The 22,859-nt window shown below is 38.8% G+C and overlaps 1 protein-coding gene across 13 annotated transcripts in view; it reads left to right on the top strand.

Moving 5' to 3' along the window:
- VWA3B (von Willebrand factor A domain containing 3B) overlaps window positions 1-22,859 on the top strand; it is a 256,215-nt gene that overhangs the window by 82,123 nt on the left and 151,233 nt on the right. For all 13 annotated transcript variants that reach the window (XR_012003285.1, XR_012003287.1, XR_012003286.1 and 10 more), the window contains 4 exons: window positions 1,134-1,288; window positions 7,663-7,801; window positions 8,831-8,962; window positions 20,214-20,312. Coding sequence is in view for 8 of the 13 variants with exons in the window: in XM_072768076.1 (XP_072624177.1) it covers window positions 1,134-1,288; window positions 7,663-7,801; window positions 8,831-8,962; window positions 20,214-20,312 (525 nt within the window). In the remaining 5 variants the exon portion in view is untranslated. The remainder of the gene's footprint in view (window positions 1-1,133; window positions 1,289-7,662; window positions 7,802-8,830; window positions 8,963-20,213; window positions 20,313-22,859) is intronic.

The raw sequence follows: 22,859 nt of genomic DNA, 5'->3' as shown, positions 1-22,859 counted from the left end.
TTTAATGTGTCACTTCTCATGGTAAAGCCCTTACGTAGTTCCTTTTTCACTTGGAGGAAAAGCCAGAGTCACTTCCATTGGCTAGCAGACTATGGAGTCTGCTTCTGACTCCCCTCCTTATACTGCCCTGGCTTCATCTTATTCCTTCCCCTTGCATACTCTGTTTTGACTACGTCAGCCTTCCTAAAATTCTACAGACATGCTAGGCAGACTCTTACTCTTACCTCAGGGCTTCTATACTTACTGTGCCCTTAGACCCCTCACCAGACCTCTATATAGCCACACTATTTGTTCCTGCTGATTTCTGCTCATATTTCACGTTCTCTTTTTTCAGGTTTTAACTTCATCCTCCCATCTCCTGTTCTCTGTTCTCTTCCATAGCTCTTGTCATCATCTGACCTGTTGTGTGTTTATTATCTGACTCTTCCTCTGTAATATCATCTCCAGAAAGGCAGGAATTTTGGTCTTTGTTTATGGATTATATTGCTGGTACCTAGAAGATTGTATTGCTGATGTCATGGAGTTGTGCTTGATAAAATCATAAATCGGCTGGGTGAGCTCTCCATGTGGGAAGCCAGTGTCCTCAGATGAGTTTTGGAGGCACCAGTATGGGGTTCTAGGTGTGGAATGGGTGTTCTTGGCTACTTTTCTTCATTTGAGGCTGGGAGTAACAATGGAAAGATGTTCTTTGTGACTTGCAAGGCCCACTTCCTCTATATAGTCCTCCTGAATCTCTAGTCCATGAGGGCTCTTTCTTCTTTGCCAGATTGCCCAGTTATTATTGTCTCAAACCAGCACTGCATGCTGGGTATCTAGTACTCTGCCTTGCTAACTTTCTGTGTGTGTGCGTGTGTGCGCATGCACACACACACACATGCAGTGTCTCCCTTTGGGAAACATTATCTTCTCTGGAGCACAGATGGGATTGCACATGTCTTTCTGACCATCATTCATGACATCTGACACAGGGCTCCATATAGAGCAGGCCCAGTACATGTTTTGTTGAAACAAGAGTTGAATGATTTTACCATGGGAGTGAGTGCCAAGAGCTGTATAATAAGGCAGAGATGGGGTACCATCCAGAGACTTCTTTGAATGGTCTGAGTGGCTTCTGTCCTTTGTCTTTTCCTTAGGAGACCAACAAGAAGACAATCCATGCAAAATACTGCAGTAGATTTGTCCATGCTCCCTGGAAGGATGGGAGCTTGGTCCATGTCTGCATTACCAAGGAGAAATGTACCTGGTACAGTGAGAGAATCCACACAGTCCTTGCCCAGATTCAGAAGAGGTTGGTATATTTGCAGGACAGTACAAGTTGTTTAGTATCTCTTGGAATTCAAATCTGCTTGACCTCCTCATAAAAGCTTCACCACGAGAAATAGCCAATTAACATTGTTAAATGAGGGTTGCCATCTGATGGCTTGCTGGTGGCCTTGTTAATCATAAAGGGAAGTTTTTGGATCTGATTCCAAGCTGCCTTGATGCCAGTGCAGACTCTTAAAAACAGCAAACAAAAGTGTAGTTATGTTGTTTGCACATTAGTATCAAAGGCTAAGGAATGCTTTTGCTCATGTCTTGCATTTTTTGTGGGCCACAAGTATACTGCAGATTGTATTACACCCGTCCTCTGTACTCTTGGATATTACATTTCAACGCAACTGTTAACAATGTTGTGAAGTATTTGAATACAATGCAATAATATATATGTAGCTAAAAATAACTTCACAGGATCCCTCTCAACCTTGCTGGTTCTTAAAATCTTCCAATGCTAATGCATTTGGTGTGCTAATGCTGTGACCTCAGCATCAGCCCCATGAGGATGATCTACCTTAATGCTTTTCACTTCCCTGATGCCAGGGGACAGCTTTAGACCACAAAGACCAAATCCATTTAGGTGCATGGTCTCTGAGGTCAGATAGAGTACCAGCTCTGCCACTTGCCGTGTGACCCTGGACAAGTTAGTTAATGTCTTTGTGCATCAGTTTTTCCTTTATAGAATGAGAATAATAATGCCATTTATAAATGTGTATGGATTGATTAGATACTAAATCTAATAAGTATAGGCTAGTACCCAACATGCGATAGCCACTTGAAAATGAGAGTTCCTTCCATCCTTCCATGTTTTCTGATATAAAATCACAAACCACAGATCCCTGTCTGCCCTTATATTAACTCTTCAGAGCCCCAGTTTCTCAAAACCCTACTGGTGATGGGTAACTCAGAACAAGTAATCCTTGTGTCTGGAGTTTTCTCTGCTAATGGTTTTGGGGCTGACTTTTGGGGAGAGTAGTTTGTATTTCCAGTGTGGGAAAAAGGATACTGTTTAAAAGACATTGCACTTGGTACCTGCCAGGTCTATTTGTCCCTCTCCACCCCTACCCCAAGTGATAGGAGTTGTTGGGAATTCTCTCCCTTCTTCTGTTTTCCAGAAGTCTTTATGGAGAGTTTTACCATCTCTTTATTAAATGTTTGTAGAATTCATCACTGAAGCTATCTAGGTCTGGATTTTTTTTTGTGGGGAGGTTTTTTTTTTTTTTATTTAAAAGATTTTATTTATTTATTCATGAGAGACACAGACTGAGATAGAGAGACAGAGACACAGGCAGAGTGAGAAGCAGGCTCCATGCAGGGAGCCCGACATGGGACTCAATCCTGGGACTCTAGGATCATGCCCTGGGCTGAAGGCAGGCGCTAAACCGCTGAGCCACCCAGGCTGCACAAGGTTTTTAACTATGAATTCAATTTCTTCACATGTACGTAGAACTGATGTTAGTAACTGATGTCATCTTTATTTTCAGTGTGCTGGAGGTTATCCATTTTATTGATCTTTTCAAAGAACTAGCTTTTGGTTTCAGTGGGTTTTTTTCTGTATGGTTTTCTCCTTTGTGTGCCATTGATTTCTACTCTTTATTATTTCCTTCTTTCTCATTACTTTGGGTTTAAGTTTCTTAAGATGGATACTTAGATCACTGATTTGAGACATTTATTTCTTTCTAATATAAGTATTTACATTTTCTTCTGATATTGCTTTAGTTGCTTCTCTCAAATTATGTTGTATTTCATCCCATTCACTTAAAAATATAGAAATGCCACTGATTTCTGGGCATTGATTGTGTATCCTGTCACACTGCCAAATTGCTGTATGAGTTCTAGCAATCTTGGGGTGGAGTCTTGGGTTTTCTATGTACAGTATCATGTCATCTGCTAAGAGGGAGAGTTTGACTTCTTCTTTGCCAATTTGAATGCCTTTTATTTCTTTTTGTTGCCTGATTGCTGAGGCTAGGACTTCTAGTACTATGTTGAATAGCAGTGGTGAGAGTGGACATCCCTGTCATGTTCCTGATGTTTGGGGAAAGGCTCCCAGTGTTTCCCCATTGAGAATGATATTTACTGTGGGCTTTTCATAGATGGCTTTTAAGATGCTGAGGAATGCCCCCTCTATCCCTACACTCTGAAGAGTTTCGATCAGGAATGGACACGGAGAGGGGCATTTGACAGGATGAGCACTGGGTGATATGCTATATGTTGGCAAATTGAATTCCAATAAAAAAAATTAAAAAATATTTTTGAATTTCCCTTATAATTTCTTCTTTGAGCAAAGGTTATTTGGAAATATGTTGTTTATTTCTCAAATATTTGTGGATTTTCCTGGTAGCTTTTAATTTCACTATGGACAGAGAGATACTATATGATTTCAGTTCTTATAGAGACATGTTTTGTGGCCCAGAATATGAAGAAAAGCTACACATTTTGCTTTTGTTGGGTAGAGTGTATTATAAATATCTCAATTCAGGTTGGTCTGATAGTATTGTTTTGGTCTTCTATATTATTACTGATTTTGTTGCATTGTTCTATAAATTGTTGAGAGATAGAAGATCCTAAAAGCTACCATTTATCCCCTTCCCAACGCCTGGTTGGTTTTTTTTTTTTTTTTTTTTGGTTTGTTTCTTCTTATCTTTTGGTCCCCTTCACACATTTTTCCCACCTTGCCTCTTGCAACCACCCATCTGTTTGTTCTTTGTATCTGTGAATTTATTTTTATTTTTATTTGTTTTAGATTCCACATATAAGAGAAGTGACAGTCATATTTCTCTTCCTCTGTCTGACTTACCTCCTTTAGTATATTGCCTTCAAGATCCATCCATGTTGTTGAAGATAGCAAGATTTCACTCTTTTTTATAGCTGAATGATATTCCCCTGCATATATATATACATGTATATGTGTGTGTGTGTGTGTGTGTGTATATATATATATACACACACACACACACACACACACGCACATATACATGTATACCACATCTTCTTTATCCATTCATCTGTCAATGGACACTTAGATTGTTTCCGTATCTTGGCTATTGTAAATAATGCTGCAATGAACATAGGAGTGACTATATCTTTTCACGTTAGTGTTTTCTTTTTTGGATAAATACCCAGAAGCAGAATTGTTGAATTGTGGGGTATTTCAATTTTTTAAAGAGTTATTTATGTATTTGTTTTAGAGAGAGTTTGTGTGCAAAAGCATAAGGGACAGAGGGAGAAGGAGAGAGAATCTAAAGCAGACTCCATGCTGAGCATGGAGCCTGACATAGGGCTTGATCTCATGATCCTGAGATCAGAACCTGAGCCAAAATCAAGTGTTGAATGCTTAACCAACTGTGCCACCCAATCACCCCTGCTATTTTTATTTTAAGATTCTATTTATTTATTTGACAGGGCAAGTGAGCACAAGGGGGGTGAGAGACAGAGGGAGAGGGTGAAGTAGGCTCTCTGCTGAGCAGGAAGCCTGATGTGGGGGCCTGATCCCAGGACCCTGGGATAATGATCTAAGACAAAGGTAGATACTTAACCAAATGAGCCACCCAGGTGCCCCTATTTTTTATTTTTGAGGAACCTCCATATACTGTTTTCCACAGTGGCTGCACCAATTTACATTCCCACCAATAGTGCATGAGGGCTCCCTTTTCTCCACATCCTGGCCCACACTCGTTATCTCTTGTCATTTGATAATAGCCATTTCTAATCTCTGTCTTTTAATTGGAGTATTAAGATCATTTCCATTTAATGTGATTATTTGGATTTAAATCTAAGATCTTGTTTTTGTTTTCTTGTCTCACCTGTTCTTTGTTCCCTTTTTACTCTTCTACCTTCTTTTTTTGGAGTATTTTTTTATTCCATTTTATCTCTACTATTGGCTTATAAACTTTCTCTCTTTATTTTGTTTTGTTGTGTGTATGACAGTTTTAGCATTTATAGTTTATATCTTTACCACAGTCTACCTTCAAATAATATTTCACTGCAATTATATCATAAAAACCTTACAGCTTTCATTCCTCCTCCTGTCTTTTCTTTTGTTGTACTACACTTTATTTCCATATGCTACAAGCCCACAATACATGATAAATAATCAATTGTCATATAAATAGTATTAAAATGAGAATTGATGTATTTTGCATTTATCCACATATTTGATATTTCTGTGGCTCTTTATTCTTTTGTATAGATCCTAATGCAGGTCTGTTGGTATGAATTACCTCAGCTATTTTAGTCTGAAAGACTAATTTCCTTTTAGTTTGGAAGATTTTTTTGTTTTGCTTTATAATGAATTGTAGGCTAACAGCTTTATATTTCAGCACTTTAAAAATATTTCTCCATTGTACTTTGGCTTGCTTGATTTATGATGAAAAGTCTTCTATTATTTTTATGTTGTCTCTGGGTGCTTTATTCTCTTTGTCATTGGATTTCAAATTATATTATGATGTGTGTTGGTGGGGTTTTTTTTCACACTTTTCTTCTGTTTAGGTTCTTTGAGCTGCCTGTATATATGGATATATTGTTTTATCAAAATTGGAATCATTTGGCCATCCTTCTCCAAATATTTTTTTCTGTTTCCAAATATATTTCCAGATATCTCCAAATATCTTTTTCTTAGTCTCTACACAAGTGTTAGACTCCTTGATATTACTCCAGGGGTTGTTTATTCTCTATTTTTTTAGTTTTTTTTTCTCTCTGTGTTTCATTTTTTTCCCTCTGTGTTTCATTTTTAAAAAGGATTTTATTTATTTATTCATGAGAGGATGCAGAGGGAGAAGCAGGCTCCGTGCAGGAAGCCCAACATGGAACTCAATCTTGGGACTCCAGGATCACACCCTGAGCCAAATGCAGACGCTCAATCGCTGAGCCACCCAGGCATCCCTGGTTTCATTTTAAATTGCTTTCTATTGCAGTGTCTTTCTTGAGGTTCCCTGATCTTTTCTTCTGCTAGTGTCTAATGTCTGTTAATATCATGTAGTATATTTTTCATTTTGGTTATCATACATCTCTGTAAGTTTCTTCTTATATTTTCCATTTCTGTCCTTGTTCTGCTTATACTTTACCTTGTTGGACATATGGATTATGTTTATAATAGTTATGTAACATCCTTTTCTACTAATTCCACCATTTGTGTTTTTTTAGGGTCTGTTTCTGTTGATCTGTTTTTCTTCTGGTTTTGGGTCATATTCTCCTGCTTCTTTGCATGGCTAGTAATTTTTTTTACTAGAATGTAGACATTTAAATTTTACATTCTTGGGTACTGGATTTTACTGTATTTTTAAGATACATGTTCTGTGATGCAGTTATGTTCCTTGTAATCACTTTGATCATCTATGGCTTGCTTTTAGGTTATGTTAACATAGGTCTAAGGCAGCCTTTAGTCCAGAGCTAATTGGGTCCTACTGATAAGGCAATACCCTTATGAGGACTCTCCTTGATGTCCCATGTATTAAGGAGGCTTTCCCATTTTGATTGTTTGGAAGATGAAGTAGCCTGGGTAAGCTCAGATGTTGATCTATTTACTCCTTAATGGTAATTCATTCCTTAGCTTTAATAGTTTCTTTACATGCATGCCCAGCCCATTACTTAGCTAAAATCTTTAGGATATTCTCTGAAGATGGCCAAAGCACATTCTCTCTCCTTCTCTCCCCACTCCATCCCTCCCTACCCTTTCTGCTTCTGTGCAGCAACGTCTTCTTTAGTATTTTGCCCTACAAATTCTAGTTGTCTAGCCTTGGTGAACTCTCAACTCAGTTTCAAGTATTTTTTTCCATTTGCCCAGCCCCTCTCCAGGTCTCAGCTGTGGCTATGAACTTAATTTATATCCTGTTATGGGAGCCTGAGTCCCAATCACAGAAGCAGTGCTGCTCATACAACTGTCTGATGCGTAGTTATTATAGGGATCTGGGGTTGCTTGATACTGTCCATAAGCTTCACTGATGCTTCAGGAATGTGCTGGCATTACTAACTTGACTGTAGTCAGCAGAGTTAAAAGAACAAATGGTCTGAAGTCATAGCTGAGGGATTCAGACTATCAGATAACAGGAAGTAATTTACTTTTTGGCTTTGGAACCCAGTATTGGATTTATTTTTCTGTCCTATTGATTTTCCTAGTTCTGTTGTACTTGGACTGATGATGGAGAAGTGGAGGGGGTAGTGACAAGGGAGTCAGCCTCAATGTAGGATTTTCCACAGAAAACCCACCAAGTGAGTAATCCACTCACAGAAGATTGTACATAACCAATACAGCACAGCTTGGCCTCTGTAAATGTATTATTAAGTGCTTAGGAAGATGCTGACGTTGCCCACAGGCTCTAAAAATTCACTTTCAACCTATTTCCTGCCTAGGATTAAGTGGCTACAGGATAGAAGTCAAATCCTCTTTGGAAAAGTACATGATGATTGCATCTACATCCTCATTGATACATCTCACTCAATGAAGAGCAAACTGGACTTGGTGAAGGATAAGATCATCCAGTTTATACAGGTTAGACGGAACTGTCAGATGCATGGATTTAGGGGCCTTTGTATCATGAATGCATCTGTGGCAGCCTTCACCTGCACTGGTTATGAGAGGTGCACAGGCAGGGTTTGCACTCAGGTAAAAGCTCCCTTTTGCCAGTTAGAAGAATCATCAGTTCTCCTTTGCAAGCAGACCCTTCCTTTCTGTAACACTTGGATTGCTAAGGGAGTTTCAGTGTCCACTGCTTCAGGTTTTCTCTGTCCTGAAATCTGTGGTGTGCACACATCTCCATTGTTTTCCAGATGCTTTTCAGATCAGCATTTTAATTTCCAGTATTTATTAACAGTGTTGCATGCACTGGCAACAGAACTGATGTGTGGGAGGGGTGTAGGCTGATGGTTAGAAGCTTCCAGTTCCTACTCCACCTGTGCTGCCTCTGAGTTGTGTGACCTGAAGCAGACTGCTTCCTAATTCCTAGTCCCCACACCTACAGATGGGTGTCCTGGTACTGTCATTAATTAGTGTATTGATGTGTGTGTTACCACAGAAGATAGTGGTAGGGAGTGTTCGCAAATACAAAATACAGGTTTTAATTTTATAAACCTCTGTTGGAGAAATATAGGCTGGTAGAAGGCAAGTGAATAGATGTGTAACCAAATAATAGCCTTCACAAAAACATGATTACTGAAATGATGATGCCATTTTGGATTTCTCTTCCTTAAGCAGATTGCATTTACTGTGCATATGTAGTATACCATCAATGCTAGTATTAAAGACATTTAATATCATATTATAAATAAAAATTTATGCAAACATGTGATATATAATATATTCACACATAAATATATTTATAAAAGTATGATCTCCAAACTGTAAATTTTATTTAAATATTTTTTGTACTAGAAAAGATTTTCTCTTTTGAAGGTAATTTTTAGCTTCCAACACTGAAAATAGATAATAGTGATTAAATAGTGATTAAAATTTATCAAACTATGACCTTTACATTTTCTTCCATCTGAGTGGTGTTATGGTTAGATAATAATTCTCTTACAGGAACAGCTGAAATATAAAAGGAAATTCAATTTTGTGCAGTTTGACGCTCAAGCAGTTGCTTGGCAGGAAAAACTTGTTGAAATCAATGAAGATAATTTGAGAGGCGCTCAGTCCTGGATTAGAGACATTCAGGTAAGAAAGATGGAGGCTGGATCTGGGGGAAGAAGCCTGACTTGATCATGTGCTGAGTTAATTCATGCCATGGAAAGTCTTGAGAAAGGATTCTGAGCCCCAAGATGGCAGGGGTTTCACACACTTATTTTGTTTACAATGGTCACATTAATCTAAGCAGTTTAGTCACTATCTTAACATTTAGTTGAGCCTTTGTTCACACACACCATTTCCAGATCTGCTCTTGGCTCAGATCTCAGCCCCTCTATGAAGATAAATTTCAAAATTTGATTTTTTGTATTCAAACCTTCATATTTGATTTTTTGGAAACCTCATTTTTTCAAATAATATATTGCTGCTATTTGTAAAGTAGTACACTGGTGGAAACACACAGTACAGTGTGAATGGCAGAGACCAAAAGCAAGGAGAGAGGGCAGCGGCAGGATGCAGTGAGAAAGTGAAATGATTTCTTCAGGCCTGCCTTGTACTTGGAGAAATTTAAGGCTGCCCCTTTTGGCATTTACACAGACTACTAGGAAGGAATTTCCTTTCCTTAAATTTTCTCTTGTCTTGAACTTATCTTAATTTTTTTTTAAAGATTTTATTTATTTATTCATGAGAGACACAGAGAGAGAGAGGCAGAGACACAGGCAGAGGGAGAAGCAGGCTCCATGCAGGGAGCCAGATGTGGGACTGGGTCTCCAGGATCGCGCCCTGGGCTGAAGGTGGTGCTAAACCGCTGAGCCACCTGGGCTGCCCTTATCTTAATTTTTTAAAGAGTCCAGAGCCACATAGCATTCCAGATATTTGAGAAATGCTCAAATTCAAAATAAGGGCTTTTCTTAATAAGTCAGATACAGATCACAAACATCTTCAAAATAGTTTGGTGCCTGGGTTTTGAGTCCCAGATTTGCCAAAAAGCCACAAATGGATGCTAGAGAAGCTCCTTGAATATTTCTTGTGCTATCATTAGGATATACCAGAGTTACCCTTGGGATTGAATTTTTTTTTTTTTTAATGGGGAAAGGAAGAAATATGTTTTATAGGAAATAATGATGCCTCTAAGTAATCTTGATCTAACTGGCCACCTTATCCTGGGAAAGAATATTCAATTCATACCCAACTTGATAAATTTCTAGGATTAACCAGTGAAATTACTTGAGATATGTGCTCCTTCTTTATATAGACCATAGGTAATTGTTCATTCAGAACCCACTAATTTAGAGTTTGTCATGACAAGATATTATAAATGTAATATCATTAGATAAAAACATTAATGGATACTGCTTTATACAAAAAATCACTAATGGAATAGAACTAGCCATTTAAATGGCTAAAAATATAACTCAAATCATTCTTTGTAAAGTATGATTCTGTTCTCTTCAAAAATCTTCATTGAAGCTCTTGCTTGCTTGAATGTGCAAAATGTATTTTCAAGATGACCAGATTTCTCTATATTCTTCTGACTAGTTTGGCTCAGGAATCAATACAGTGAATTCAGGACTACCACTCAGGCGTTCTGAAACTGCCATGTGCTGGTGTTGGAGCAGTAGTTCCCCAAGGAGGCATAGCCAGTCCTGAGGTCAGAGGAGCACAAGATGGGGCAGAGTCTCCCCACTGGTTGAGGGTAGGGTCTGGCCCAAGGCTTTTGGGGAGCAAGGAGGGAGCAGGTGCAAAAGAGGCACCAACTCCTGACCATCTTTCCTGTGATTCTCTCAGTTTGGCTTTCTCCTAGCTTTTCAGCATTCCCTGAACAGTGAGCTTATTAACAAGACTATTGAGATGGGGCTCAGAGAGGAGAGTTATGCTATTTACCATCTGAGCTACATTTCTGGTGCCCAAATGCTGAAGGAGTTTATCTGTGTGTGTGTTTTTTAACTTTTTTTTTTTTAAGATTTTATTTATTTATTCATGAGAGACACAGAAAGAGAGAGAGAGAGGCAGAGACACAGGCAGAGGGAGAAGCAGGCTCCACGCAGGGTGCCCAACATGGGACTAGATCCTGGGTCTCCAGGATCACGCCCTGGGCTGAAGGCGGCGCTAAACCACTGAGCCATCTGGGCTGCCCCTTTTTTTTAACTTTTTAATTTGAAATCATTTTAATCTTACAAAAGAGTTGCAGAGATAACACAGCGGGTGCCTGTATTGCGCTTCAGCCAGCTTCCCTAAAGTTAACATTTGACATAACCATAATTCATTTGTCAAAGCTAAGAAAATCACAGGGGGCACCTTGCTGGCTCAGTTGATAGAGCACGTGATTCTTGATCGTGGGATCCTGAATTCGAGCCCCATGTTAGGCTTAGAGCCTACTTAAAAAAAAATTTTTTTTAAATAAAGTCTGTTTAAAACAAAACAAAAACAAACTAAGAAAATCACATTGCTTCATTCACAGACTTTAGAGTTCATTAGTTTTTCTACTAATGTTACTGTTCTGTTCCAAGATTAAATCCAGGGTCCCACACTGCATTTATTTTTTTTAATTTTATTTATTTATAGTTAAAATATTTCATATTAGTTTCAGGTATACAACATAGTGTTTGACAATACTATACATTACTCAGTGCTCCCCACAGTAAGTTCAGTCACTATCTGTCACCATATGATGACATTACAATGTTATTGACTGTATTCCATCCACTGTACTTTTCATCCCCATGACTTATTTATTTGGTAACTGTAAGTTTCTACCTCTTAATCCCCTTCACCTCTTTTCATCATCCCCCCACATTACATTTAGTGGCAGAGTCTCCTCAGTCTCTTCCAGTCTGTAACATGTCCTCAAGTGATTCCTCGTCTTTCATGACCTTGACACTCTTTTGAAGAGTATTGATCGGGTGTTTTGTAAAATGTCCTTCAATTTGATTTTTTTCTGATGTTTTCCCATGGCTAGTTTGGGGTTACCACAGAAGTGATGCGTCCTTCTCAGTGCATCATGCCAAATAGTACATGATGTTGATATGCCTTAATACTGGTGATACTAACTTTGATCTCTTGGGTAAGGTGGCATCTGCCTGGTTACTCCCCTGTAAAGTTACTATTTTATCTTCTTATAGATAATATATGTTTTGGATGAGATTCTTTGAGGCTATGCACATATCCTTTGCTTTTGTTTTGTTTTTAAAGATTTTATTTATTATTCATGAGAGACACAGAGAGAGGCAGAGACATAGGCAGAGGGAGAAGCAGGCTCCCTGTGGGGACCCTGATGCAGAACTTGATCCCAGGACCTCAGGATCATGATCTGAGCCAAAGGCAGATGCTCAATTGCTGAGTCACCCATGTGCTCCATATCCTTTGTTTCTTAAACATTTACCCACCAATTTTAACATTCAGTGGTAGATCTTCTCTACAGCTACTGTGCTATTCTAATGGTGACTTTCTAGTTCCTCTATTCCTTTTATATTTATGTGTTAGAATTCTTCTGTAACTAAGAGTTTTCCCTTTCCCCCTCTTTTTTTTATTCATCAATCATATATTTATTTCATTATGGATTCATGAATATTGATTTACTCTTTCAATAATAATTCAATACTATTGTTATTTACTTTGTTACTAACTTGTTCCCACTTTGGCCTTTGAGAACTCTTTCAGGTTGCCCTGTGTGTCCTTCACATTTGCATATATCTTTATTTTTTTTCCTTGAATATTTCCTTATTTTCTGGCACTGTGAGATGTTTCATGATCATCTTCTATTTTCCCAGCCTCAACCCTCGAGTTTACCACTTTTCCAAGGAACCTTTATTTCTTTTATTAGAGAATGGTGTTTATAAGCCAAAATCTGGGCACTTGGATATGCTTATTGCTGCTACTAGACTCATTGGTTCTAGGTCCTGTCAGTGGACAGAGATGGGAAATATATGTATAATAGCCCATCTATATTCCTATAACTATTTATTGATATTTTCATTAAAAGAGAAAAATAAAACCATGAGTTCCTACTAATACCTCTTACACCAATCCAGAGCCACAGGGTTTATTTGTTTTTTTTTTTTTTTTCAACTAGAGAGTCCTTTTATTTTTTCAACTCTAATCTTTATATATATGTATATATATTTTATTGGACTTTGATTTGCCAACATATAGCATTACACCCAGTGCTCATCCTGTCAAGTGCCCCCCTCAGTGCCCATCACCCAGTCACCCCATCCCCCCGCCCACCTCCCCTTCCACTACTTCTTGTTCGTTTCCCAGAGTTAAGAGTCTCTCATGTTCTGTCACCCTCATTAATATTTCCCACTTATTTTCTCTCCTTTCTCCTTTATTCCCTTTCACTATTTTTTGTATTCCCTGAATGAATGAGACCATATAATGTTTGTCCTCTGATTGACTTACTTCACTCAGCATAATACCCTCCAGTTCTATCCACGTTGAAGCAAATGGTGGGTATTTGTCATTTCTAATGGCTGAGTAATATTCCATTGTATACATAGACCACATCTTCTTTATCCATTCATCTTTCGATGGACACTGAGGCTCCTTCCACAGTGTGGCTATTGTGGACATTGCTGCTAGAAACATTGGGGTGCAGGTGTCCTGCCATTTCACTGCATCTGTATGTTTGGGGTAAATCCCAGCAGGCAATTGCTGGGTCATAGGATAGTTCTATTTTTAACTCTTTGAGGAACCTCCACACAGTTTTCCAGAGTGGCTGTACCAGTTCAAGTCACAGGATTTATTTGTAATGGATGTATTTGCTTATTTGTAACTTCTTTGCCCGCGAAAAACCTGATTCTCATTACATGTATTTATTCATTTTTTAAACGCTAGTATACATATAAAGTAGTTTCAGAATTTCTAACCCATACTCTGAGAAACAAATTTATGAGCTGGAGTGCACTGTTTACACATAGTTCCTTCTCTATTTAGCCTTACAGTATCTAGCCAAAAAATTATTTTCTAAAGATAGTAAGTCAGATACTCTTTTACCCAACTACTTCAGTGTGGTTATGTCACTAATTAGTATGTTGGTTTCCCCCACCCCCATATACTAGCTGAATTATATTTTAATTTGTACACGGCACTTTTTTGTGTACAGACCTGTGGATTTTTAACAAATGAATAGAGTCATATATATACACCTCTCTGACCAAAGATCCTGGGAAAAGGTAGACTCCAAATCTAGTAATCTAGTGAGAATCCTCAAACTCCATTCCACACTGCAGGCCCTGGCACATAGTCCAGTTCATTGGAAGCAGTGACAGTAGGAAAGTCATGGCTATCCTAGTCCCTGCTCTTCACCTCAGATCCTATAAAGTGGTCTGTCTGCTGGTAGCTACAAAATTCCAGCTGCCCAGTTGCCATTTCACAACCCAAGTCTTGTGGGCAGTCTGATCCACTAGAAACAATGGCACCAGTAAGGTCCTTGGCCAACCATGCCCCCGTGCCACAGCACTGTATGAGTGATCTGATGTGTTGGCAGCAGCAACAGTAGCAACATCCCAGGCTGTCTCAGACTGCACTCCATGCCTGGGGTATGGGCAGGTGGTCCCATACAACTATAGCAGTGGCAGCAGCAGAGCCTGCGGCACTTCTAAAACCAGGTCACCTGTAGATAAAGTGACCTGCCAGCAACAGCAAAGTCCCTGACTGTCCCAGCTTCACAACTGGGGCACCAATGGGAAGTCCAGTACTGCAACAACAACAAAGGCAAGGCTTTGTGTCTTCTTGCTCTCAACTCCGTGGTATAAATAGAGTCAGGCTCAGCAGCTTCTGCTCGTATACCCCAGAAGGTCACCTAGCACCATTAGACAGCCTAGAGATGTGCCTTTCCTGGGCTTCCTACAGACAGCACCAAATAGGAACTGAGTAGGAGCCCCAGCAGCACAAGAAGAACAAAGCAGACCAGAATAGGATTGCATGGGGTGGAAAATTTAATCGTCATTGGAACTAAAGCCCACAAACATAGGCTAAAATAAACATGCTAAACCTGAACAGGGTGAGTGCCCGCTAAATGACATTTAAATGGAAATAGTCTCCTAACATAGTAACCAAATTGTCTAGGACATAAAAACATCACTCAGCATACCAAGATCCAAGAAATCTATGTTTGAATGAGAAGAACAATCAGTTGATACCAATACCAACAGAGCCTTAGAGGTCTATGGGACAGTAAAAAAGATGTAATATTCATAGCATCAGAATTCTAGAAAAGAGTGTGGGGCTGAAAAAATATTGAAAGAACTAATGGCTAATGCTCCCCAGATTTGGTGAAAAGGCAAAAACTATAATTCAAGAACCTAAGGAAACTCCAAACAAGGTAAAATCAAAGAAATCCATACCATGACACATTATATTTAATCTTCTGAAAACTAAAGACAAAGAAAAATCCTAAAAATAGCCAAAGAGAAATAACACATAAACTATAAAGGAACACCAATTCAAATGTCAACAGTTTCTCATCTGAAACCATGAGAACAGAAGAAAGTATACAATATTTTTCAAGTGCTCAAAGAAAAGAACTGTAAGCCATGAATCGTCTTTCTGGTGAAAATATCCTCAGGGTTGAAGGAAAAGGAAAATGAAGAAAACTTGATGCTGGGAGATATATCCTTAGAGAATAGTTAATGGAAGCTCTCCAAATAGGAAGAAAACTTGGACCTTCAGAAATAAAAGAAGAGCAGGTGGAACAGGTAGATATAGAAGTAAACATGGTAGAGAATCCGTCCTCATGAGTTGCTTTATTCATGTTTTATGGTTCAAGCAAAAGTTTAACACCATCTAATACAGTGTATAATAAATATAGAGGAAGTATTTCCGACAAGGAACTAAATGGAAAGGATAGTTTTTACACTTAACTCGAAATGTTAAACCATCAGTATCAGTATGCTCTGATAAGTTACACATATGCATAAGAAAATACCTAGAGCAACCATGAAGAGCACTACATAAGGCAACACACTCAAAAACATTACAAATAAATCAGGATAGAACACTAAAAAATGTTCAAATAATCCTTATGAAGGCAAGGAAAAATAAGATATAGGAGAAACAGAGGAGATACACAAAAAACAAAAATGGGAAACTTAATTAAATGTCTATAATTATATGCAAATGGTCTAAATATGCCAATTACACGACAGAGGTTGGAGAGTAGACAAAAACATGACCCAACTGTATGTGGTCTGTAAGAAACTCCCTTCAAAAATAATACAGGTTGAAAGTAAAAGGATGGCAAAGATATATAAACACTAACTTTTAAAAATCTGGAGTAACCATGTTAATATCACATAAAGTAGAGGTTAAAGCAAAGAGAACTACCAAGAGACATAACAATAATAAAAAGATCAGTCCAACAAGAGGATAACAATCCTACTAGCTACACTCTTGGTGAACACAGCATAACATATAAACCTGTACAATCATGGTGTTGTACATCTAAAACTAGTGTACCATTATGTGTCAGCTATACTTTAATTTAGAAAAAAGAAGACAATAATCCTAAAGATGTATGCACCAAATACGAAAGCTTCAAAATACATGGGACAAAACCTGATGGAGTCAAAAGAAATGATAAATATAGCAATTCTAGTTGGGGCCTTTAGTACCCTACTCTTAGCAGTTGATAGTCCTACTAAAGAGTCAGGAAGGATTTGGAAGAACTGAACACCACCATCAACTAACTGTATCTAATTAACATTTGTGGAATGCTCCATCCACCAATAGTATACATATTCCTTTCTAACAAACATTGAACAGTCTCGTAAATAGACCATATCTTGAGTCATAAAACAACCCTTAACAAAATTTTAAAAATTGAAATCATACAATATTGAGTCACACAGATGTTTTCTGACCGTAGTGGAATCAAACTAGAAATCAATAACAGATACCACGAAAATCTCAGAACACTTGGAAATTAAAGAACAGGCTTTGAATAGTTCACTGATCAGAAAGGAAATCACCAAGTTTAAAATTTCATAGAATTTAATGAAAATTAAGCAAAACATGAAAATTTGTGGAATGCAGATAATACTGTACTGAGAAGGAATTTAATGCACCAAAAGCCTACATTAAGAAAGAGGAAATGATTTCAAATCAATAATCTGTGTCCTTATGTCAAGAATTTCTGGTCTCTCTTTTCATGGATGTCTATATAGCAAACAGCCTTGGAAAGCAGCAAAAGGTGGCATGCTTAATATCCAGTATAAAGATAATATCTTATTCCAGAGCAAAGAACAAGCATGCTTACAGTCCATTATAGAATATTCAAGGTCCCTCCACTTTAACATAACCTACTGTGTGTACAAGTGTCACTTAACCCTCTTCCCATTACCCTTTGGGAATCGAGGCTCAGGAAACTAGTGCAAAGAAAAAAAAAAAAAAAAACCCAAAAAACAAAAACAACAAAACCCTGACGTTCTGGCCACTGCTATTGCTGTGAGTGGTAAAGTCCTTTGTCAGTGCCCCAGGAGGCTTGGATCATCTCCCAGCACCCACGTTAATTTGCAAGTAAGGTAAAATCTCAGGCCCTTCACAGCTTTTTATGTATATTCATGCAAAAACTTGTAACCAAATGTTTGTAACAGCTTTATTTATAAATGCTCAAAATGGGAAATGACAGATATCCTTCAGTAGGGAATGGATAAACAATTTTACATCTATACAATGATGGGTGCTACTCATCAATAAAAAGGAACAAACTTTCAATTCATGAAATAACTTAGGTAAACCTTAAATGCATTTGAAAGAGGCTTGACCCAAAAGGCTGCATACTGTGAGGAAGACGTAGAGGTTAAGTCCAGTTTCCTTACTTGGACTCTGAGGGGTAGAGTACCTCATTACTGCTGGGTAGGAGTGGATACTGTTGGGCAGGGGGGACTTGTTACTTCTGGTGAAGATGAGAGTCTTGGCTCACTACTTCACCTTCTCTGCCACCACCCTGGTAGGAGTGTCAGGGCATTTTATTTTATTGATCCTACTTGACCTTCTTGGGTCCATGGGTTTATATCTGTTATTGTTTTTGGAAAATTCTCAGCCATTCCTTTTTTTTAGTTATTTCTCCTATCCTGTTTTCTTTGTTGTGTTCCCAATTATGCACATGTCAGACCATCTGATATCATCCCACAGCCCTTTGATGCTTGTTTCTATTTTGATTTACTCTTTGTATTCATCTGCATTACTGTGTTTTTTATTTTTACTGTTCCCATTCAATTATTTCTTAAGGTTTCCATCCCTCTGAAATTTCCCATCTGGCCTTCAGTGTTGTTCAACTTTGCCATTAGAATTTTTCGTGTATTAATCACAGTTTTTTAAAAAGCCATTAGAAACGACAAATACCCACCATTTGCTTTGACATGGACGGAACTGGAGGGTATTAGGCTGAGTGAAATAAGTCAGTTGGAGAAGGACTAACATTATATGGTCTCATTCATTTGGGGAATATAAAAAATAGTGAAAGGGAATAAAGGGGAAAGGAGAAGAAATGAGTGGGAAATATCAGAAAAGGAGACAGAACATGAGAGACTCCTAACTCTGGGAAACGAACAAGGGGTGGTGGAAAGGGAGGTGGGCGGGGGGTGGGGGTGACTGGGTGATGGGCACTGAGGGGGGCACTTGATGGGATGAGCACTGGGTGTTACGCTGTATGTTGGCAAATTGAAGTCCAATAAAAAAATAAATAAAAATAAAAATAATAAAATAAATAAAAAATCTTCTTTCAAACATTTTCAGCCTCTGTTTCCTATCTGAATTTGTTTCTGATGAGTGCTTTTGTATCATAGCAATATGTTGGGTTTTTGTCTTTTTAGTATGCTTTGTTGTTGTTGTTGTTAGAAGTTGGACATCATGTATAGTACATAGAGACTGAGGTAAATATTATTTATGTCTGGAAATGAGCATAACTTTCTTTTGGAAGGTAGAGGGGTATAGTTAATCTAATCCAGAGTCGGGCTAGGTTTGAGGTTGGTCTATTACCATTACCTTTTGCACACTGTGCCCATCATATTCCTGTGGTGGTACTTGGGGTTACGGTGGGAGATGATGTGCTAAAGACCCGTTCTTCAGTGTCTGCTCCACCCTCAGATTGTCATTTTCAACTCACATTGGGCTGCCAGGAGAGTCTGTCTCTTATAAGTTTCCTGCCACTCAGTGTTCATAGGGGAGTGCAGGAGTGGGTGTTCTCTGAATGAGCCTTCATCTTAGATGGCCTGGTCTCCTGGAGGCTTCAGGGTGTGTCCCTCCCAGGAGTTTGGAGCCTGACACCTAGGCCGGCTTCTTCTCCAGGAGTGGATGGCTTAGTTTTTTCCCCTTCCCTTCCCTCTGCTGTCCTGGTGCCCTAAGGGTGACTGTGTTACCCTCCTCTCCCCCCCACTACACACATTCACACATAAGGGCTTTTGTTCTGAGGGTGAGATAGAGGATGAGGGTCCCTTGTGTCCTTGTTCCTCTCCCCCAGTTCTGCACCATGAAGACTTTTTTGGGCCAGTCTTTTCTGTGAGCACCCTGTGGCCTTTGTGGCAATAAGCCTTCAAGAGGGTGCAGATTTCCTTAGATCCGTGGCCCATGGACCTTTACCTTCTCACCAGTATATACCTGGCTAGCCTCTACCACTTCCTCAACCACCCCAGCCCAACTCTTCTTACTAGTATCTATCTGCTGCATATCATCCCAGAAGCCAGGGCTTGCATCTCACTGGTCTTTGCAGGTGTCTGTCTGTTCTCACAATTTGGGGTAGGTGAATTGCCCTGTTATCTGAGCACTCTGATGAGCAAAACAAAAGGCATTTACTTGTTGATCGTCTGGCTTCTTCTTGTTACAAGTTTGGCAGTAACACTCTTGACAGTGCTCCGTGTCCTTGGGCAGAAACTGCAGGAGTTTGAAAAACTTAGAGTTTCTTTGCTCTACTCCAGATTGCTGATGTTACCATGCTTATGTTTGAATAAATCCTGGTGTGCCCTGCCAGGCTTGTAATCAGACTCTATGTTTAAGCCGTGTTGACAGCCGAATGAACAGTAACTGAGTTAGTGCCTCACACATAAACACACAAAGATAAAGTTGCATTAAGAGCTGTGTCGTCATGACAGGAAATCCATAGTCCTGGCTTCTAGCAATCCTGGAATTGTCTGGATAGAGGTTTTTATGGCACACCCAGGGATTTGGCTCCTGGGAATTACTGAGTTTAGATTATTAGCCCAATATTATTTTATCTTTTATTTCACAGGTATTTTTCTTTCTTTCATTGGAAGCAGAAAATAAATAGCACTTATTTGTGAGATCTTTTTTGAGATTCAGGATGTGCTTAGTCTCTCTCTCTCTCTCTCTCTCTCCTTTGTAGATCGGAAGTTCCACAAACACCCTGCATGCCTTGCAAATTGCTTTTGCTGATAAAGAAACACAAGTAATCTACCTTTTGACAGATGGGAGACCTGATCAGGTACTTACCAAAGTTGGGAAGAAAGAGGGATTCACCAATATCCTGAAAGTAAATGCCGAGAATGGGTTTGAGAGACCTTTTTCAGCTGCTTGAAACAGCTTGAAAAGCTTTTGAGGGATGTTTCCTTGGCTTAGGGACCCAGAACTAAGGTGACAAAATACAACGAGGAATTCCTTTGTCTGCCGAAATGCAGAGGAAAATTTATGTGACAGCCAAGTGTTGTCTGGTTTATACGCCACACACCCACAGGCCTGGAGACCAATCCCATGAAAGGAGATATCCACTTTCCATTGAGGTCTGGTTTATATTTTATTACAAACTAAGAGTGAGGAGATTCTTTTTGATTTTTTTCCTTTGGGGACTCCAAATCTAAACATGTCACTGCACAATGTCCTTGGTTTTACCCCTAATTTTAACTTAGTAATCATTTAAACAAAAGCATGCCTTTCTAGTGAAATGTTCTTTGTTTTGCTTAGCCTGACTGGAAAATATTTGAAAAGTTTTAGCGGAGTCTGTTCATCTTCTTTTGAGCTTTGTGAATGAAAGACTAATGCTCTGGGCATTAAATAAACATACGGATTTGCAGGCCAGTACAATGTAAATTAACCGCTAAAGTGAATTAGTATCAACTTGCATCCTTCATTGTGAAGTGTTTGCACGTGAAGAGTGCTAGGCAAATATTGTAAAATATCCTGTGTCAAATGGGCCAGGGCTTAAATAGTAAAGCAACTAGATTTTATTATGGCATTATATCTATGACAAAGAAGTTATATGTAAAGTGAAATTTTATTTGGAAAGATTTTTTTTATCAACTTCACTGGGCTTTCTATTCAAAAACAGTTTATTGTGTCTTGCTTATGTTCCATGTGTGGTGCCAAGGTTTGAGGCTACAAACGTGAATAGTATTTTACCCCTGCCTTGGGGACACTTACACTTTGGAAGATATGCTTAGACATATGTGGTTAATTCTGATCTGACACAGGGTGCGGGGTTGTTATGCTGTGAGATGTCTGGGAGCAGAAAGATGAATTCTGCTGTACAAGATGGAGAGAAGGCTGGGGAAGGTTCCACCGAGGAGGAGAAATTTGAGCTGGAAAGAGGAGAAGGAATTTTCTAGACAGAGATTACTGATATTCTGGGCAGAAGGAACAGAGGTGTGGAACTCTGTGGATTGCGCAGAGAAACAATCTGAGAGCAAGGGCAGTGTTGGAAGAGTGTCAGGGCTGAGGCTGGAAAGTTTGGTTGGGGGAGATTGTCCTTGACGGCCACCTGGAAAAAGTAGGTGGGCTTTACCACAGAGGGTGGGTGGGGGCTCAGCAGGTCAGGTGGTCCCATTCACTTGTATTTTAGGAATGTGCCTCAGCAGTGCAAGGGAAAGACTAAATCTTGATGGGAGCTGGTGAGGGCCTGCCTCAGGTAGGAAACAGAAATGTAGGAGAGGATTCTCCTCAGAGATGAGATAATAGAGTAGCATCAAAGGACTTGGTGACCAGTTTGAGAGCAGAGGAGGACAGAATGAGGAAAAGATGGGAGCAAGAGAGAAAGGAATCATGGTGACTCATTTTCTGGTTTATAATAATTATGTTAGTAACTGACTTAAATTTAAATTTAAAGAAGGAACAAGCTTGGGAATTGCTGGTGGAGGAAGTCCAGTTTGAGCACCTGTGGTCTAGGAATGACCGGAAGGCCCTAGAAATGTGGGGCCAGTGTTTGGGGAAGATGGGAGCTAGAGATTCCAATCTGAAAGCCATCTGGACAAGCAGTCTTTTCCTTTTTAATAAACTTACAGATTTTACTGTTTGCACTATAGGCAATTTAGAAAATATAGATAAGCATATAAGCATAAAAAAAGAAGAAAGTTTAACTTAGTCATAATTCAATTTTGTGTTATGCCTTGTTTCATCTAATATATATATTTTTTTGCAAGTCATGAGAAATTCTTCCAAAACATCATTCTCAATGACTGCATCATATTCCATTACATAGATTTAATATAATGTCTAATATAATGTCTTAGAAATTAATTTTGTTTATTTTATTTTTGAAGAGTAATATATTCACATGATTTAAATTAGGGAAGTACAAAAGGGTATGCAGAGAAAATTCTCCCTCCAACCTCCTGTTCACTAGCTAAGAGGCAATGTATGCTACCAGTTTCTTGTATCTTCTTTCAGAGATTGTTATGCAAGCAGAAATGTATTTACATATACTCCCTTTTATAAATATATCAATGGTAGTGTATTATACACATGATTCTGCACCTTTATTAATAAAACAACATGCCTTGGAAATTGCTTAATATATAAAGAGCTTCCTCATTTTTTTTTTACAGCTGTCTAGTATTCCTGGAGATGGATGTTGAGGTTGTTTTCAGTCTTTCTGTTTTACACTGTGTTGCAAAAGTAACTGTGCACACATGTTTTGCATATGTATATCTGTAGTATAAATTCTGAGAAGTAGATAGTCCAAAGGTATACATTTTGATAGATACTGCCAAATAGTCCCCAGAAGGGATGGACCAAGTAACACTCCTGTTAGGGGTGTATT

Source organism: Canis lupus, chromosome 11 (assembly GCF_048164855.1).
Source record: "Canis lupus baileyi chromosome 11, mCanLup2.hap1, whole genome shotgun sequence".
Taxonomy (NCBI): Eukaryota; Metazoa; Chordata; class Mammalia; order Carnivora; family Canidae; genus Canis; species Canis lupus.
The sequence above is the reverse complement of the archived record's forward strand: the minus strand, read 5'-3'. Positions and strand labels throughout refer to the sequence as shown.